This window comes from Lepidochelys kempii, chromosome 9, assembly GCF_965140285.1.
Source record: "Lepidochelys kempii isolate rLepKem1 chromosome 9, rLepKem1.hap1, whole genome shotgun sequence".
In the NCBI taxonomy this organism is placed as follows: domain Eukaryota; kingdom Metazoa; phylum Chordata; order Testudines; family Cheloniidae; genus Lepidochelys; species Lepidochelys kempii.
Genome location: NC_136388.1, coordinates 34,448,851 through 34,464,942, shown reverse-complemented (window position 1 = coordinate 34,464,942; position 16,092 = coordinate 34,448,851). Strand labels below are relative to the sequence as shown.

At 42.4% G+C, this 16,092-nt stretch overlaps 1 protein-coding gene across 11 annotated transcripts in view; it reads right to left on the bottom strand.

Moving 5' to 3' along the window:
- Positions 1 to 16,092, bottom strand: part of SPHKAP (SPHK1 interactor, AKAP domain containing) — a 106,600-nt gene that overhangs the window by 71,038 nt on the left and 19,470 nt on the right. For all 11 annotated transcript variants that reach the window (XM_073359839.2, XM_073359841.2, XM_073359848.2 and 8 more), the window contains one exon: positions 8,128 to 8,230. In XM_073359839.2, the coding sequence (XP_073215940.2) occupies positions 8,128 to 8,230 (103 nt within the window). The remainder of the gene's footprint in view (positions 1 to 8,127; positions 8,231 to 16,092) is intronic.

Sequence of the window (16,092 nt, the reverse complement as noted above, 5' to 3'; positions counted from 1 at the left end):
CAAAATGAGACGAGATCATCTTTCTAGGGGACAACCCATTAGAAGTGGCTAAGGGGAAAACTGTTCTAGGATCCCTTCACAGAACCAAGCTGCCACTGGCTAGGTCCCAATGAAGCTGCAGAGGGAAGTTAGAAGACTACTTATTATTACCCTATGGGGACTGGGGCCGTAACCTTTACTACCATAAGCCAGCAATCATAACACTGAGCTAGGCAGCCAGATAATATAGCTCCTACCTATATTAGCTCCCACTTAAATCCCCACACAGAAACCATAGTGCCACGAAGGTCATAGTGCCTTCTGCAAGGCCTCTTGTTTACAGACATCTATGGGAGGGGCCTTCATGTTGGGCCGGATAGAGTGGAATGGTACTTTAGAAGTACTGGTCCTTCTCTCTACCATGCAGAAAGGGGGAATATCTAGTTTGTGGAGGGGGCCTTCCACATGCTAATCTCTAGAAGACTATCCAGACCCTGGAATACAGATCTATGCCAAATACCTTCAAACAAGTGTGTTTAGTGATCACAAATACACCAATGTGACCAAAGACTTTGTACGGAGAATGGCAAAGCCTTGAATTTTAAAACAATCCCTTCCTTGGGGAATGCTGCCTACTCTTGTTTATCAGTTCATTGACTCTGCACTTGATAAATGCCATACCTTCTGCCTCAGTGAAAATAGAGTCCTGCTACCATAATTAACTCAGACTAGATGCATAAACTAAAACATCATGCACGCCACAGAAGCACATCTCCTCTTGCCTTTGCAAAGTGTTAGTCATTTTTTGATATATTTGTGCTGAAATCTTGAAATAAAGAGATCTTATTGCTGTTGAAAGAATGTTTCTTCCCCCTGGAACCTCTTTATTTTAAAACGGTCACCACTCTAGATCTTAGACTGTTGCCAATACAGAGTAACCCAAGGGAACGCTATGATCCTGCTCAAATCTAGACGTAGCTGGGAAAAGGACACCATCTTTATCTCTAAATTACTCAGTAAAATCCAAGGCAAAGTTAATCATATTCACCTTTGCAGAGTCATCAGAAATTACAACAATTAATGAGTATGTGTAAACTGCAATTAAACACTCGTGGCTGGCCCATGTCAGCTCGAGCTCCAGATGAGCCCAACTGTCTACACTGCAAATTTACAGCCCCACAGCCTGAGCCCTACAAGCCCAATTCAGCTGACATGGGCCAACCACGAGTGTTTAATTGCAGTGTACACATTCCTGACTTTCTATTCCTATTTTCTAAGTCTTTCTTCAAGATACATTATTTTTAATTTTTTTGTATCTTATGTAATAGGTTGTAGAATTCTTCCATTTCTACAACTTCTTGTCCGCAGGAACTAAAGTTCTAACTCTTGTCAGAGATACTCTCCTGTGCATCTGAAATTGCCTCTTTGAGCTTAAACAGCCCTGCAAGAGGTAAACTGACATACTTTCTTTTTGAATTTCCTTTAAAATCATGGCTAATGCTATTTCAGATTTGATCACTTTGGATCTTTCTTCCCCTTAACTCAGCCCCTCTTTCAGAACCTAGGGGACAGTGTGTGGAACTCTGAATTAGAAGGCCTGACCCTGCCCTGCCACAGACTTGCTAAGTGATCTTGGGCAAGTTATTTCAACTTTCCATAATTCAGTAGCGCCATCTGTATATACGTAAGCAATCTGTAATCTATGGATGAAAAGCACTGGATAAGAGCTATTCTTATTCTTTAACAACAGCCAGTGCACCCCTGACTTGCCTTCTAACAAGGTTCTAATTAGGGCTTCAGGATATACTCCTCCTCTTCCCCCACTTGCCCCCACCCCAAATTCCCCAGGGGTAGCTTCCCACCTTTAGTGACAAAATAGTTGTGGATTGTGGCAACATTTATGAATTTAGTAACCCAAAAAAGTGAGCTAGGGACCTAAAGCTCCACTCATACCCAACCCTCTGCTAGTGAATGAGCACATGATTCTTCCATCCCCTTTTAGGGAACCCTGTTTTAAGTGAAAGCATATGATGATCATAGGTAATGCTCCTGAATGAATGCTTGAAAAGGTCACATGCGTTAGGCCTGAGGGCATGGACAGGATGGCTCAGGATGAGTGGATAGTTCAGGTGTCTAATGAACTTGTCTATTCAAGGAGTCTATTCACGTATATTCAACTTGTTTGTTTTTATAATTCTTTTCATGACAGAATTTGGGGATGAGGCTGTGTAATGGGTGTCCCTCCACACAAGGCAGAGCAGGTTATTAGGACAATTAACATGATAGGCTGCATCTGTGGGAGAGCCAAACAAAGCCCAGCTGGGCAGGGGCAGGCTGAGTTTGTATAAAGCCAGCAAGCTGAGCCTAGAAGAGGGCTATAAGGACAGTAATCTGTAGTTGCTTTTTGGGGGAAGGGTCTTGTACTTGGTTACAGAGTCTGGTAAGAAACCAAAGAAAAGAGTAGTCTACAGTTACTCCCTGGGAGGAGAGTGTTTTGGCTTGTAAACCCAGAGAGATGCAGGAAGGAGTTTAGGAAAATAGCTGGAACCCAGAATAGTGGCATAGGACCTGGCCTGGGAGTAGAAGACTGGAACAGCATAAAGACAGTTGACCCAGTGGGATTTTGATACCCCAGAAGGAGAAAACTATAGTGACCTGGCTGGAGGGAACTTCATGACTCCTGGAGAGTGAGGAGGGAAGTATCTGACCTGAATGGAGAGTCCCTAGAAATAACCACAAGGAGGCACCCAATGGTGAGTGAACTCTATGACCAAGTAGAAAGCTGACACCATCACATGGGAGGCTGGTTGGGAAGCAAGCTCAGGACTCTATCTCCTCAGGCTGGCTATGAGCAAATTGCATCAGTGGGATGATCTCACTTAGCCAGATTCTGCTCTCTGATATGCATAGTTCCCACTGGAGTTGTATGCATGTATCTGAGGGCAGAATTTAGCCCAGGCTTTGGAAGTGCAGAGAAGGGTACAACATGCAGGTGCTTTTGCCCACTTCTAGAACTAGTCTCAAAGATTAACTCTCCTTCCTGTTGTAGAAGGAGGCCTGAGATCACTGCTATTAGTGAGGCAGTTTGGATTGCATGAGGGAGAGAGGCTGACCAGAATAAAATTTTGGGTGAAATACTGATAAACTGCTCGAGGTTGCTTCTCACTTGTTGCGGATCATGCTGCTAGATGGCCTCCCTTACAAATGACATTTTCAGCATAAATGCTTCTCATCTAAGACAAAAGCAAGGAGGAAAGAGTCAGATGATTTGCTGTTCCCTTTGGCTTCAATGGTTTGCTCTTGTTTTGTTGTATAATGCTTAATGCAATGCCTCCAATTCACAGATGCAGCCAAACTGTTTGGTACTGCACCTGGGGAAGGGGACAAAGGTGGCTTTAAGCTACCTTTTTGCTTCCTGGATTCCTGAGTCATCTGATGACCAGTTCAGCCCCCAGTGCAGTTGAGAGCAGCCTCATGGCTGTTCTATGCTATTCTTGACATTAGTGGTCTCAAAGGCCTGCTCTGGCAGCTGAGTACAGCTAAGGTGCATCAGCATTCTGGCCACACTCCCAACATAGCTACTATGGCTTGAATCCAGCCCATTTGTTGTCACTCTGAAGCAGTACAAAGGTCTGTATATTTTATGTGTAATCCATGCCCGCTTGCTGTAGCGCTCTGCTCCCCTTTAATGGCAGCTAGGCTAGCTAGAGATTGTTGAGCCTGATACAGCCTGGCTAAGAGATGTCTTCTAGCTCAGGTGATAGAGGCTTATACATTAAGCTCCAGAAGTCCCAGGTTTGATCCCAGCAGATGATGACCAAGGTCTGTCAGCACTGCAATGCATGACCTCCGTGTGGTGATTTTGGTCATTTAATGAATAGGTAAGGGGGGGTGTGTGTGTGGGGGGGATGGTTAATCGTTTCTCCATAAGAAATCATCATGTGGTCTGAAGTACCACTATCTCAGTTCACCCTGTTTCTCCACTCCAGATCCATGCCTGGATTCCCCCCGCCCTACATGGAAGGGAGCTCTGCCATTTTTATGGCATCCCTCGGTCAGTTCAGATATTCTAGAGGCTTTTCCAGAGTCAATGCTGAGGAAAGGGGTGGAAATTGGTCAGGCCAGGGGAAGGAGTGGGCCCATCGTCCCCTCTGAAACCTGTGGAAATTAGTAGCAAAGAGAGTTGATGTGGAGGCATAGGGGGGCTTCCATGCAGATGCCCTGGGCCTCCCATGGATCTGAGTGGTGTGGGGGTAGGAGAATATGCCAGTCTGTGGGGGGAGCATGGAAGTTGCTAGAGACTCTTCCTTGGGGTAGGGGCAAACTCTATGCCACGTATGAACAATACGAGGGAGGGAATCTCTGCAACAGAATCCTGGTGGATATTATCTTCTCGCTCAGAACTCCCCTCCTATTATTTTTTCTATGGAAAGGGATAATCTGGACCATTGTTTGGTATCTAAGGGTAATGTTGACTAAAGGTAACTAGTATATAGCTACATATGCAGTAATGTAGAGACAGAAAATGCATGAACAGTTGGATTTCTTGATAACTAGAAGTTAAAGGTTGTCACATGATATCTGAAAGGCCACTTTCCCTTCATTTGCAAGGAATATTGCAGGTTTGTCCTAGGATGTCAATGTCCCAAGATAATATCTCTATGCTGATAATATATGGTCAAAATACTCTTACATTTCCTAGAATCTTATTTAATTTTTGAGATATAATCTTCTCCCTGCAAACATGTGGCTGTGAGGATAAGGAATCTCAGCCACACGTGTATAAATTTGCAGGATCAAGTTCTACATGGCACTAGTTAGTTTGTCAAATGTAATTTGGACGCACCTGCTTCTTAGGCTAGTAGCTCCAGCAGTGTATTTGAATGTTTGTGAAGAAGGACCAATTGATTATATCCATTGCAATATAGCAAACACACACCTGTAATGAGTAATGTGAATGTGTACGTTACCAGTCATTCAGTACATTCTATACCAGAGGTGGGCAAACTACGGCCCACAAGCCGTTTTAAACTGGCCTGCGAGCCGCATGATGTGGCTCGGCCCTGCCCCGGACCTAAGGCTGGGGCGCTAGGTCGGGGGCCTCACCAGTGGCTCAGCAGCACTCCAGCTGGGGAGCTGGGTCAGGGGCTGGACCACGCAGCTTGGCCCTGCTCTGGCACTCCAGCTGGGGCACAGGGTCAGGCCACACCACGCTTGAGGTAAGCGCCACTCTGAGCACCCCGAGCCTCTTCCCCAGCCCTGATTCCCCCTCCCGCTCTCCAAACCCCTTGATCCCAGCCCAGAGCACTCTCCTGCATCCCAAACCTCTCATCCCCAGCCCCAACCCAGAGCCTGCACCCCCAGCTGAAACCTGCACCCCTGCCCCATCTCTAATCCCCCTCCCACCCTCTGAACCCTTCAATGCCAGCTCAGAGCACCCTCCTACACCCCAAACTCCTCATCCCAGCCCACACACCAACCCTAATTTTGTGAGCATTCATGGCCCACCATACAATTTCTATTCCCTGATGTGGCCCTTGGGCCAAAAAGTTTGCCCACCCCTGTTCTATACTGTCCATTTCAAAATAGGTTCTCCCTTCTCTAAAATCTTGTAGACTTCTTCATACTCAGAATGATTACGTATTGAACCAAATTTTGCTCAAGTTCCTCTGACGTACATCCATAATATTTTGCTGAGGTCCATGAAGTTACTTCAGACTTACAATTGTGTAACTGTAAAAAGAAAAGGAGGACTTGTGGCACCTTAGAGACTAACACATTTATTTGAGCATAAGCTTCTGTGAGCTACAGCTCACTTCATCAGATGCATCCGATATATATTTAAATAATTCAGGATGAATCTGCATCATGCATTAAATGTGAAATCAGCAGTAATTCATGGTTCTAAAAAAAGTTTTTCCACTTGCATCTAGACTTAACTGTCAGCATTACTCAGTGTGTGGTGAATCAATGAACTAAATCACCCTCTAGCACAATGTGGAGTGGAAAAGTCACTCCTTCCCAGAGGGAAAAAACTTCACACAAGTTCAGTGTAACAGCTTCCTGCTCTGAGACATTAATATATAGTAAATTTATCTACAATACATACAACACTGAGGCTCTGCTCTACAAACAAGACATCTGCATGTTTATGACTGATCATGTTAATTGTTTTGGTTAATTACCACTTTTCAAAAAGATATGAAAGAGGTACATGCAGAATAAGATGAGATATCAAGGGGCACATCTCTTGCATTCATTCAGATTGGTCTGTGAAGTAACAGGCACCATGAGAGATGCTGCCTGACAGTAGCTGTTCATGATAAAAATAGCTCTTCAAACTGGCAAGTGAATCAGCTGGAATGCTTAAACCATTCCCTGCCAATGGGAGACCAAGGTGGCTCCAATCCAACAGCAATTACAATCTTAATTAAACTTATTTTTCATGAATGTAATATAAAAGAAGGTGGTGGACTGACCTGATCTTTCTGTATGGTTTTGTGTGGCTAAAAGCAATGTTAAAGCATCCTGTAACAATTCCTCAAATGTGCCCAAAATGTTTTGCTGTTGGCAAAATGCAGAAGTGAATTGCTCAATTTTGATTGTACAGATGTATTAGAAGTTGATTGTCATACTTTACTATTAAAATCTTAACTGTAAGGGTCCAGGCAGCTGGAACAGCTCTGAGTTACTGGTGTGGTGTCCTCCTTTAAAACTTCTTAACTTTAACCTGGTGTTTGTGAAGGTGCAAGGTTGACCCACCCCAAAGGTGAAGCCTTCTGTATTAGATACAATTGGCTACATGATCTTCCCCTCGCGAATCTGCCAGTGTGCCACAAGCTGATGTGAAGCAAAGAGTAAATAGAGAATCATGAGGAACCAATGTCACGGAACATTTTACCCTTAATATTTTCATTATAAGGAGGAGAAACACAGGGAGTGCCTGTCAGGTTCCAGTTACTTGTCCTTTCATTTGTTGGCTCTCTTTTCTTAAAAGCAAATAAGCACACTCCTGAATAAACAAAACATCTCAGTTCACTCTTAAGTGTGTCTCTTAGCTACTGCCTCCCGCTGAAGTGAGCTAGAACTGCCCTAGAACAAAAGCATTGGCTGGGGGTAGGGCTAGTTAAGCTATTTGACCAAAACAGAATTTGACGAATGAAATTTTTTTCAGCAAATTTCAGCCGTTTTTTAAAAAAACAAAGTGTTATGGAAAACTAACCTTTTTGAGGTGGGGGTTCATAAAAAAAAAGTAATCTGAGAATTTTGCTAAATTTCCTGTGGAAAAATAACTTCTTTTTTTGGACCGGCTCTAATATTGTGCCTCTGCTTAGCACAATTTCTCTTAAAGCTCCCCAGAGCACTCCTGCATGTTGCAAAATGCGAGCAGAGCTGTGACCCTTCCTCTCCCATACCTCTTCAAAGGCTCTGCTAGTTCTCCCCCTTTTCTGCTCCTACACAAGGAACAGCCACAACCTGGCCCTGTAGTACACGGAATGTATGCTACTAAGGTTAGAAATTCTTTAGTGGTATATTCAGTCACAGTGAAAAAGTGTACATATAAATGTTTGTCCTGCTCCTAATACCGTGTGTGTATAGACACATACTAGTCAACTGTATATACACATTCTAGTCAAAATTTACCCTTAACTTATCTAATTAAACATAAACCTTAGTCTAAGCTTTTCTCTGACCTTAGCTGTTCCTAGGGTTGTCTCCCTTGACCCATTTGCCTCAAAATAACGCTCACTTTTATGATTTTTGGACTAAAAATCCCACTAAGTCACACCAGAATAGGCAGAAGAGCTCTGGACCTCTATGTGAGGTCCTAGAACCTGACAACTTATTATAACACAATTGTGAGACTGTTCATACACTGTCTACTGCTTTGGTAAGAAGGGAAAAGTGGGAAAACTGCCTATGAAAGTGATCACTGCTACACTTAACATGTGTTGTGTCAAATCATTGGCAAACATAGGCTAATCAAATAAAACTGAAAAATACCCAGACCATTCAGCTTTTAATACTGTTTCCATATCATTGACTTTGTTTTGTGTATGTATTGATTTTTATAATCCCCATTAAGGCATGAGTTAAAGCAGAGCTAGATCTGCCTTGGAAAATAAAATAAGCTTAGAGAGAAGTTACCTTCTTACATGCTGTGACAGAGCTCCCCAAACTGCTTTCTGAACTGTCTGTGCCGCTGACTTGGTGCTCTGAGACTTCATACATCAGTGGGGATTCAAAGTTGCTGAAGAAAGAGAACAAAAATCCTTCCAATGACTCATCTACATAAATACATGAAATGATGCCAAAAATACAGCTCAATTTAAAGAAATGCATCTTAACTCAAATTGCACCAACCTCTCTCCACTTTCCCTAGCTGATGTTTCCATTCTGTTGATTACCCCAATTTCCTCATTTCTGGAGGACTATCCTATAATGAATACAAAATAGCAGACTGCTGCCTTTTAAAGACTAGAATATAGCACTTAGCTGGACCTAGTTATGTCTGCCTGTCTTTAATAATATACTAAAATGTGGTACTAGCTTTTCTTCTTAAGCAAGCAGTCTTGAGCAGTAAATGCCATCCTCACTACGTTGATTGAGCTTGGTAGACACTAGTATAAAAGAAAATTCATACTGTACTTCATCCTCTCTATTGCCTGCCTGGGATCTGGGAAGTGAGTTGAATAGTCGTCATTAAAGCACAAAGAAAACAGTGGGAGTGACTGAACTCAAAAGCCCAGGCAGTGTAGCTTTATAATTGCAGACTAAGAAATGAGAATTGCGCACACACCCTGTATTGAATGTTGTGTGCGTGCTGCTGAATTGTATTTATCCTTCACATCTGCATCTTCCTCTCATGAAGTCATGCAAATCAGACTTCCAGTCACAGTATTTATACGCGCAGCTGATACCGATCCTAAAGCATTGCTTTTGGATTAGCGTAATTATTTCTTACATAGAAGAAAGACTGCTAACTAAATAATTAATAATCAAATTATAGCAAGGTAAATTCAGCTAAATAAGCCTGCATCTCTCTTTATGCATGATTTCAGAGTTCCTAAAGATCATACAGCCCTAAAGGCCCATTCCTGCAAACATTACTCACCATAGTAAACATTACACTGTGTATTAAGTGTCCCATTACACCTGGTTTTAAGCGTTTGTTTGCAGAACTAGGCCCTAAATTATCATTACTTCAGTATTAACTAGATGAAGTTTATAAGTGTCATATGTTTTCAGGTTATTGCCTAGTGAATTCAGCGCAGTTCTCAGTACCCTTTCAGAGCTGTGTGTCCAGTTTCCTGAGAGGCAAGCTGAAAGCGTATCCCATATTAAAATATAGAAAATCTTCAAAATAGAGAACTTGATCCTCCATTCCTTACACATCCAAAACTCTGAACTAAGTCAAGGTACAGTCAAATGGTGTGCCACAAATGTAGGATTTGCCCTATCTCATAGGTTAAAGAGTTCATGTTTTCTCAGAATATTTACATGTTTTACTTGATACTGTGCAGGGCCAGATGCTGCTGCTATTTAGTGAGAGTAAGAACAGGGAACTTATTCTGCAAACAGGGACTTACAGTTAGTGGGACTATTTGTTGAGTGAGGTCTGGACCCACTCAGTTAGTGTAAGGGTATCAGAAGCTGATCCATAATTAATAAAAAAAAAAGTATTGTCTAAATACAGTGAATTTAAAATAGCTAATTAAGAAAATTTAAGGCTAAAGTAATTTTTAATAAATGTGTTTATTGCATAGAAGTACAGTGAATTAATACAGATGCAGTAAACACACAAATATCCTTAAATAGTTGGGTTCACCTGACATGCATGATCACTGACTACTTAAGCATAGTGATGTATAGGGGTAAGACCACCCCGCATCACATGGCATGACCCTTTAAGATTGTGGGAGGCTCTGATATACACAAACACATAAGAGGTACTTTTGGAGAGGAAGTGGACCTCGGAATAAGTAGCCTTTGGGAGAAAGTCGGTTACTGTTTCTTTAAGGGACTGGACCAGGAGCCTTGCATAGTAGACAGGACAAGACTTCCCCTCTCACCCGAGCAATCGTGGATGAGCTGGGAGAAGGGAACTAGTGGGTATGCTGCCTCCTCCCACATAGCAGGGCAGCCACCTGCAGGAGAAGGCTATCTGCTGAACCCGCTGAGGACTCCCTGGGGAGAAGGGACTACCTGAAAGAGAAGCTGGCTGAGGCCTTACAGCTGGCATAAGTTACAATGCTTGCTCCAAGGAGGAGTGCTGGGGATTCCCAGCTGGTGGAGGGAACAGAGTGACTGTTTAAAGTAAATCCCAGCTCCAGGGAGGGGGCTGAGAGGCATCCTGAACAGGGACAAGGAAGTTGACCAGGACTCTTTTTTATATGGACTCAGTGGATGTGAACTAGGGTGACTAATGAAGCGAGTTTCATTTTGTAGCAAGACTTAATAAATGAGACCTCATGAAGTGGATGCACGTTTTGAACCAGTGTAGTCTGGGAAATTGAGAAGAACATGAGGAGGTGCTGAGCACAATGCTCCTGCTGGGGAGTGCTGGAATGCCCCTTTCCCTTGTGACACCATCATTTAATGTTCTCAATCTTCAGCCTTTTCTTCACCTGTCTAATCTATGCAAAGGATCAATAGCCTTAAACACTTGAACATCTGTGGTCAATTTCCTTGGAATTCAGCAAGAAAAAATTGCATTATTATAGGGGATGCCTCTGTAACTCGAGACAAAGTATGGGATGGATTCTGATCATCCACTGGTGGAAAAGTGGAGTATCCCCATGAAAGTCAGTGGAGTCTCTCTGGTTTCTCAGTGTTAGTTAAATCAGTGAGATTCTGATCTCTATCTCAGCCCCCCCCCAAAAATAAAAATTAAAGCCACACTTGTACCAGCTATAGCATTCATTTTGACTTTCCATTTTACATCTCATGTCATATTGATGGCAAACCTAATGCACGTGGATATGACTTTCACCACTTCTTCAAATGGATAGAAAATGTGCATTTTATGCCATTTTAATTTCTCTAGTCTTAATTTTAACTGTATAACCTTTTTCTTTAGTTCTGTAAAGAATTTTGTGGTGAAGTTTGGATGAAAGACTTTACTAAACCAGGTTTTCCCTGCATGTATATATGGGCATATTTGTGCATCTAAAGTGGTCTCTACTCTTAAACTGAGGATTAAGATCAGGATTTATCTAGTCTGTTTGCAGCTGTATTGCCCCTTATTATAGGCTATGTGCATTTTCACAATTTAGAACTAAGGTTCAAGTCAAAGTCTGAATTTCAGGTATGAGTGCAAGAGCATCTATATGCTCACCTTTTTAACTGAAGAGATAACTGTGGGGCTTATGTACAGTTTAACACTAGAGGAAGCTGATGCACTGATAATATCATCTGTTACAGTATGTTCTGCATGTAATCAGACACATTGTGGTGGGTTCACGTGAGGAGTCTAAAAATCAACAAACAATAAACGTGACCACAAACCAAAGAACTTATTGGACTTGATGTTCTACTTCTCCATTTGTAAAATGTATATGTGGAAAACTAGTCCTGGAGTTATATTTTGGCACACTAACAAATCTGTTCCCTTTGAATATATGATCAGGTCATAGTCCGATATAGTACACAACACCAGTCTTTTCAACCACATAAGGCAAAAGTTCTCCAACATTTTCCAGAAGAAAACAGGGTTAAAGTGAAAGGGAAAATATCTTCATGTACAAATATGGAAAGGCTTGCTGGAGCTGTGTTGAGTGAAATAGAATGCCACTGTGTGTTATGAATTATATCCGACAGAACAGGCTACAACACAGACTGAAGTTCAATGACTTGGAGCACTTGTCATTGAGGTCACTGGAGACTGATAAGAGCTAATTTCTAATGTCAGACACTCAGAAGTTTATAGCTGTGAACCTTGTAAGACTGGATAGTTTGTGCACATGGGACAGCATAGCAGTGATTTTTAGAAGACCTCTGACAGTATACTTGGGAGTATTTGAGAATGAACACGAAGCTGTAAGTGTTGAAGTGTCTGTTTTTGGTCTCCAGTGGTATTAGAGCAGAACACTTTAAAATCGAGCTGCATGCCGTACCAACATAGGAGTAAGTGTTAGGCATAAGTAAGTAGGGCCCTACCTAATTCACAGTCCATTTTGGTCAATTACAATTTAAAAAAATCTTATGACCCTGAAAATTTCATAATTTCAGCTATCTAAATATGAAATTTCATGATGATGTAACTAGGGGTCCTGACCCAAAAGGCAGTTGTGGGGGGAGGGGTTGCAAGACTATTGTAGTGGGGGTCCTGGTATTGCTACCCTTACTTCTGTGCTACTGTTGGCAGTGGTTCTGCCTGCAGAGCTGGGTGCCTGGAGAGCCCAGCTCTGAAGGCAGAACCACTGCCAGCAGCAGCGCAGAAGTAAGGATGGCATGGTATGGTATTGTCACCCTTACTTCTGCGCTGCTGACTGCAGAGCTGGGTCCTCTGTGGCCCAGCAGCCGCCACTCTCTGGCCGCCCAGGTCTAAAGACAGCACAAAAGTAAGGGTGGCAATACCACGATCCCCTTACAATAACTTTGCTACCCTCCTCCCCACTGTGATCCTTTTGTGTTGGGACTCCCAGTTTGAAAAATGCTGGTGAAATCTGTATAGTGCAGGGTAAAAGTACATAAAAGACCAGATTTCACAGTCCATCACGCATTTTTCATGGTCCTGAATTTGGTAGGGTCCTAGGTATAAGTAACTGTACTGAATCACTCATCTGGATTGGTCAGTTGCTGGATTGGTCAGATTGGTTGACTTATTTAAAGGGTGATCAAACATGGCAGCTACAACAAAGAAGGTTTGGCAAAAACTTCAGGATTCTAATGCCTAGTTTTCAGTAAGTTTGTGGATGTGCCTTTTGTATAAGTAAGACAATGACTAACTTTGTCCATGCACTACTGGACACACAGTGCACATCCCCATATTGGCTATAGTATGTGGGTCCCCATTTAGCCATTGTGTACACCGTCAGTGCAGTCTGCACGTGAAGCAGGTGCACATTAGCACATGCACATGTGCGGGCTCATTTCCAGTAAGCTGCTTCAAGTAGGTCATCCCATGTCAAAGAAGATCTAGAGCCTAAAAGAGTAACAAAATCAAAGTAAAGTTACCAAGAGGTCAGATTTTGCTGAAACTCAGCCTCTGTTTCCTGAGGTTCACAAATCTTTCTTTCAATATGGGGTCAGATTGAGGCTAGCTCACCTCCTCTGTAAGATCTCCTCATCCCTCAAAATTCTGAGTGTGGTGTTTTTTTTTTTGGTTCTCCTTTTAATCTTATGGGCTCCCTTCTGAGCTTTACATCCCAACACAGGAAGCAGATGGCTGACACCCTCTTCAGGCTCTTCAGCTCTCCCACCTTCATTCTGTGGCAAAGCCAGCTGGACAGTCTTTCCAGGAAAAATCTTCTGGGGCGTGCATAGCTTGTCTGCCCTTCTCAGCTCTTCAGCAGCGAGATCCAAAAGGGTTCTCCTGCAGCCACACAGTCGCATTACCCCAGTTGGCCTTTCTGTTCCATTCCCATGCTCACGCTGTGCTCATCAATATCAATATATTAGGAAAAACTTTTTCACTAGGAGAGTGGTGAAACACTGGAATGCGTTACCTAGGGAGGTGGTGGAATCTCATTCCTTAGAAGTTAAGATCAGGCTTGACAAAGCCCTGGCTGGGATGATTTAGTTGGGGATTGGTCCTGCTTTGAGCAGGGGGTTGGACAAGATGACCTCCTGAGGTCCCTTCCAACCCTGATATTCTATGATTCACTTGAGAGTTTAATTTAAAGGTGCCATAATTTTCAAGGCCTCAATGACATCCTGTGCAGGATTTAAACCAGGGCCTTTTGCACTCGGTCACAGGATGAGCTGGGTTTTTAAGAGGTTCAAATCCTAGCTCTGAACTGTGCATGGTTTCTCTCCTGCACTGGACTCATATACCCAAGAGGAGGCACCTGAGAGCAAGCCTGCTGGGAAATATGAGGCAACCATGTCTCAGCATAAGGGATTAGCTGGTAGGAGCAGTACTGTCCTGGGGAGCTTTCTGGGATCAGTGGAAATCTCAAAAGTGGTTCCCTGTTAAGAGGGAGCTGGAGAAGGAACCTAGGAAAGTCTGTGTGAAGAAGAAGCCAGGAAAGGAGTAAGAGTAGCAGGCATTGTAGGCTATAGAGCAGAACGGTTATGGGTTTAGTGCAGATAGTTGCCCACAATTTAAGGTTTCAATCCTGGGATTTTACACAGAAAGGGGGCATGGGCCATCCTATGGAGCCATCTAGAGAGGTGGTGCAGGAGGGCTGAAAGAATTCTGAGCCCACGAAAGGGCTAAAAGGTTGGGTTTGTTTGGACACTTGCAATATTGTCAATTCCCAAGCATTCAAAAAATCATAGGTTTGGCTTAAGTCATGAGATTCTAGAAACAATTTTGGGATTCATTTTATTTGCCTTCCACTTTGACAAAGTAGGGTATGCTTGTCACATTTTCCAAGCTTTTTTTCCTCTGCAAGCATGAGGGCTAGAATTTTTTTTAATGAAAGCTGAGATTCTCATGGTACTACAAGAATCCAGAAACTGAAGTTTGAGGGGAAAATGCCAATTATCATGAAATTTTGTGATTAAAATCACAAGTTGGCATCAGTGTCTTGTCTCCTCCTTCCAATAGGAAACTCTCTTGCTTTGGCTGGGTGACCATGTTACTAGCAAACTGCAAGTCTGCTAAACAGCCTTGGCAAAACTGAAGCAGCACCTGTATCTTAATGCCTCCTGAAGTAAGCTGCTGCTACACGTTTGGATTTAGAGCCCTTTTGGTCTACCATGACATACCCCAGACTGTGCAGTGTTAGAATTCCTCTTCCAGGAATTCTGCTGGCATTGAAGTATGTTCACTGCTCATTGAACTGAAGCTGCAGTGCAACCATAAAATCTAATAGGTATCTTAGGTCCTGTTGTAGAAGACTATGGGGGAGGAGAAGGATGTGTCAACCACTTTCCCACTGAAAGAACCTTCCTTTGACTTTGAGGATCGTGAAACTGCCTTCCCTGCAAGCTACCTTTAAAAATAAAGCTAGGGAATTAACCGGAAGACACTAGAGATGAGAAGAGGCAAGTCATATGCTACTTCTCTCTCTGGAAGACACAAGGAGTCTGTCAGGGGCTTCTTGTCTGCCAAAAACCTTGCCCTATTGACTATGAATAAGACTGTTCTAAATCCCATAATGCTTCCACTGAGAAGGCAAGTCAACTACTCAGAAATTATAGCTAACTCCATGAGAGTACAGGAAGCAATTGCAAGGAATCAAAGTGCTAGCAGTAATAAAACACATTCTTTTTTAAATAATGGGCCAAAATGTGAAATGATTGCTTCTATTTTGCTGTACTGAATATGTCAAAAATAGTGACCTTGATGACTCAAGGCTTAATCAAAAAACACATCTGCTCCTAAAAATAATTGTCTTCCTTGCAGATGTGGCAGATGGTGCTACACATCACACAAGTAGATGTAATTTAAAGAATTCCCCAGGTTATCGCTAAAGAAAATTAATCTTGTGAAACAGTATCAACAAACTTCAATTTTCTACCATCTTGAGCTTCCAAAAACTCGCTGATGATCAGTAATGGTTCCTATTTAAGGAACATGTTCAATAAATACTAAGTGCCCATTACAGTTCTTAATAGGATTAGTACAATAAAAGCCTACTGCTTTTCATCTTTTCATTATGATCCTTAATCTCAACACTTTGAACGTACAGAATGCTGTACAGAATGAAAGAAGATAATCTTTGTTAAAGTAAGTGAATTGAATAAATGCAGTGAAGTTTTTTAGTACAATTAAATTCCAGCTATGGCATACAATGTTCCTAATGTTCTGTTGATGATGAAACTGAAAACTAGCAAAAATGGATAGTAAAAGAATCCTGAATTAGAATTCCAAGCTGTACCACACTGGAGGGCCAGCAGCCTCAAAGTTCTGAGAAACGCCTATCAAAGTTTAGATAGTATTTTGCAAGTGCTTTGGAGGACAGGATTAGAATTCAAAATGATCTTGACAAACTGGAGAAA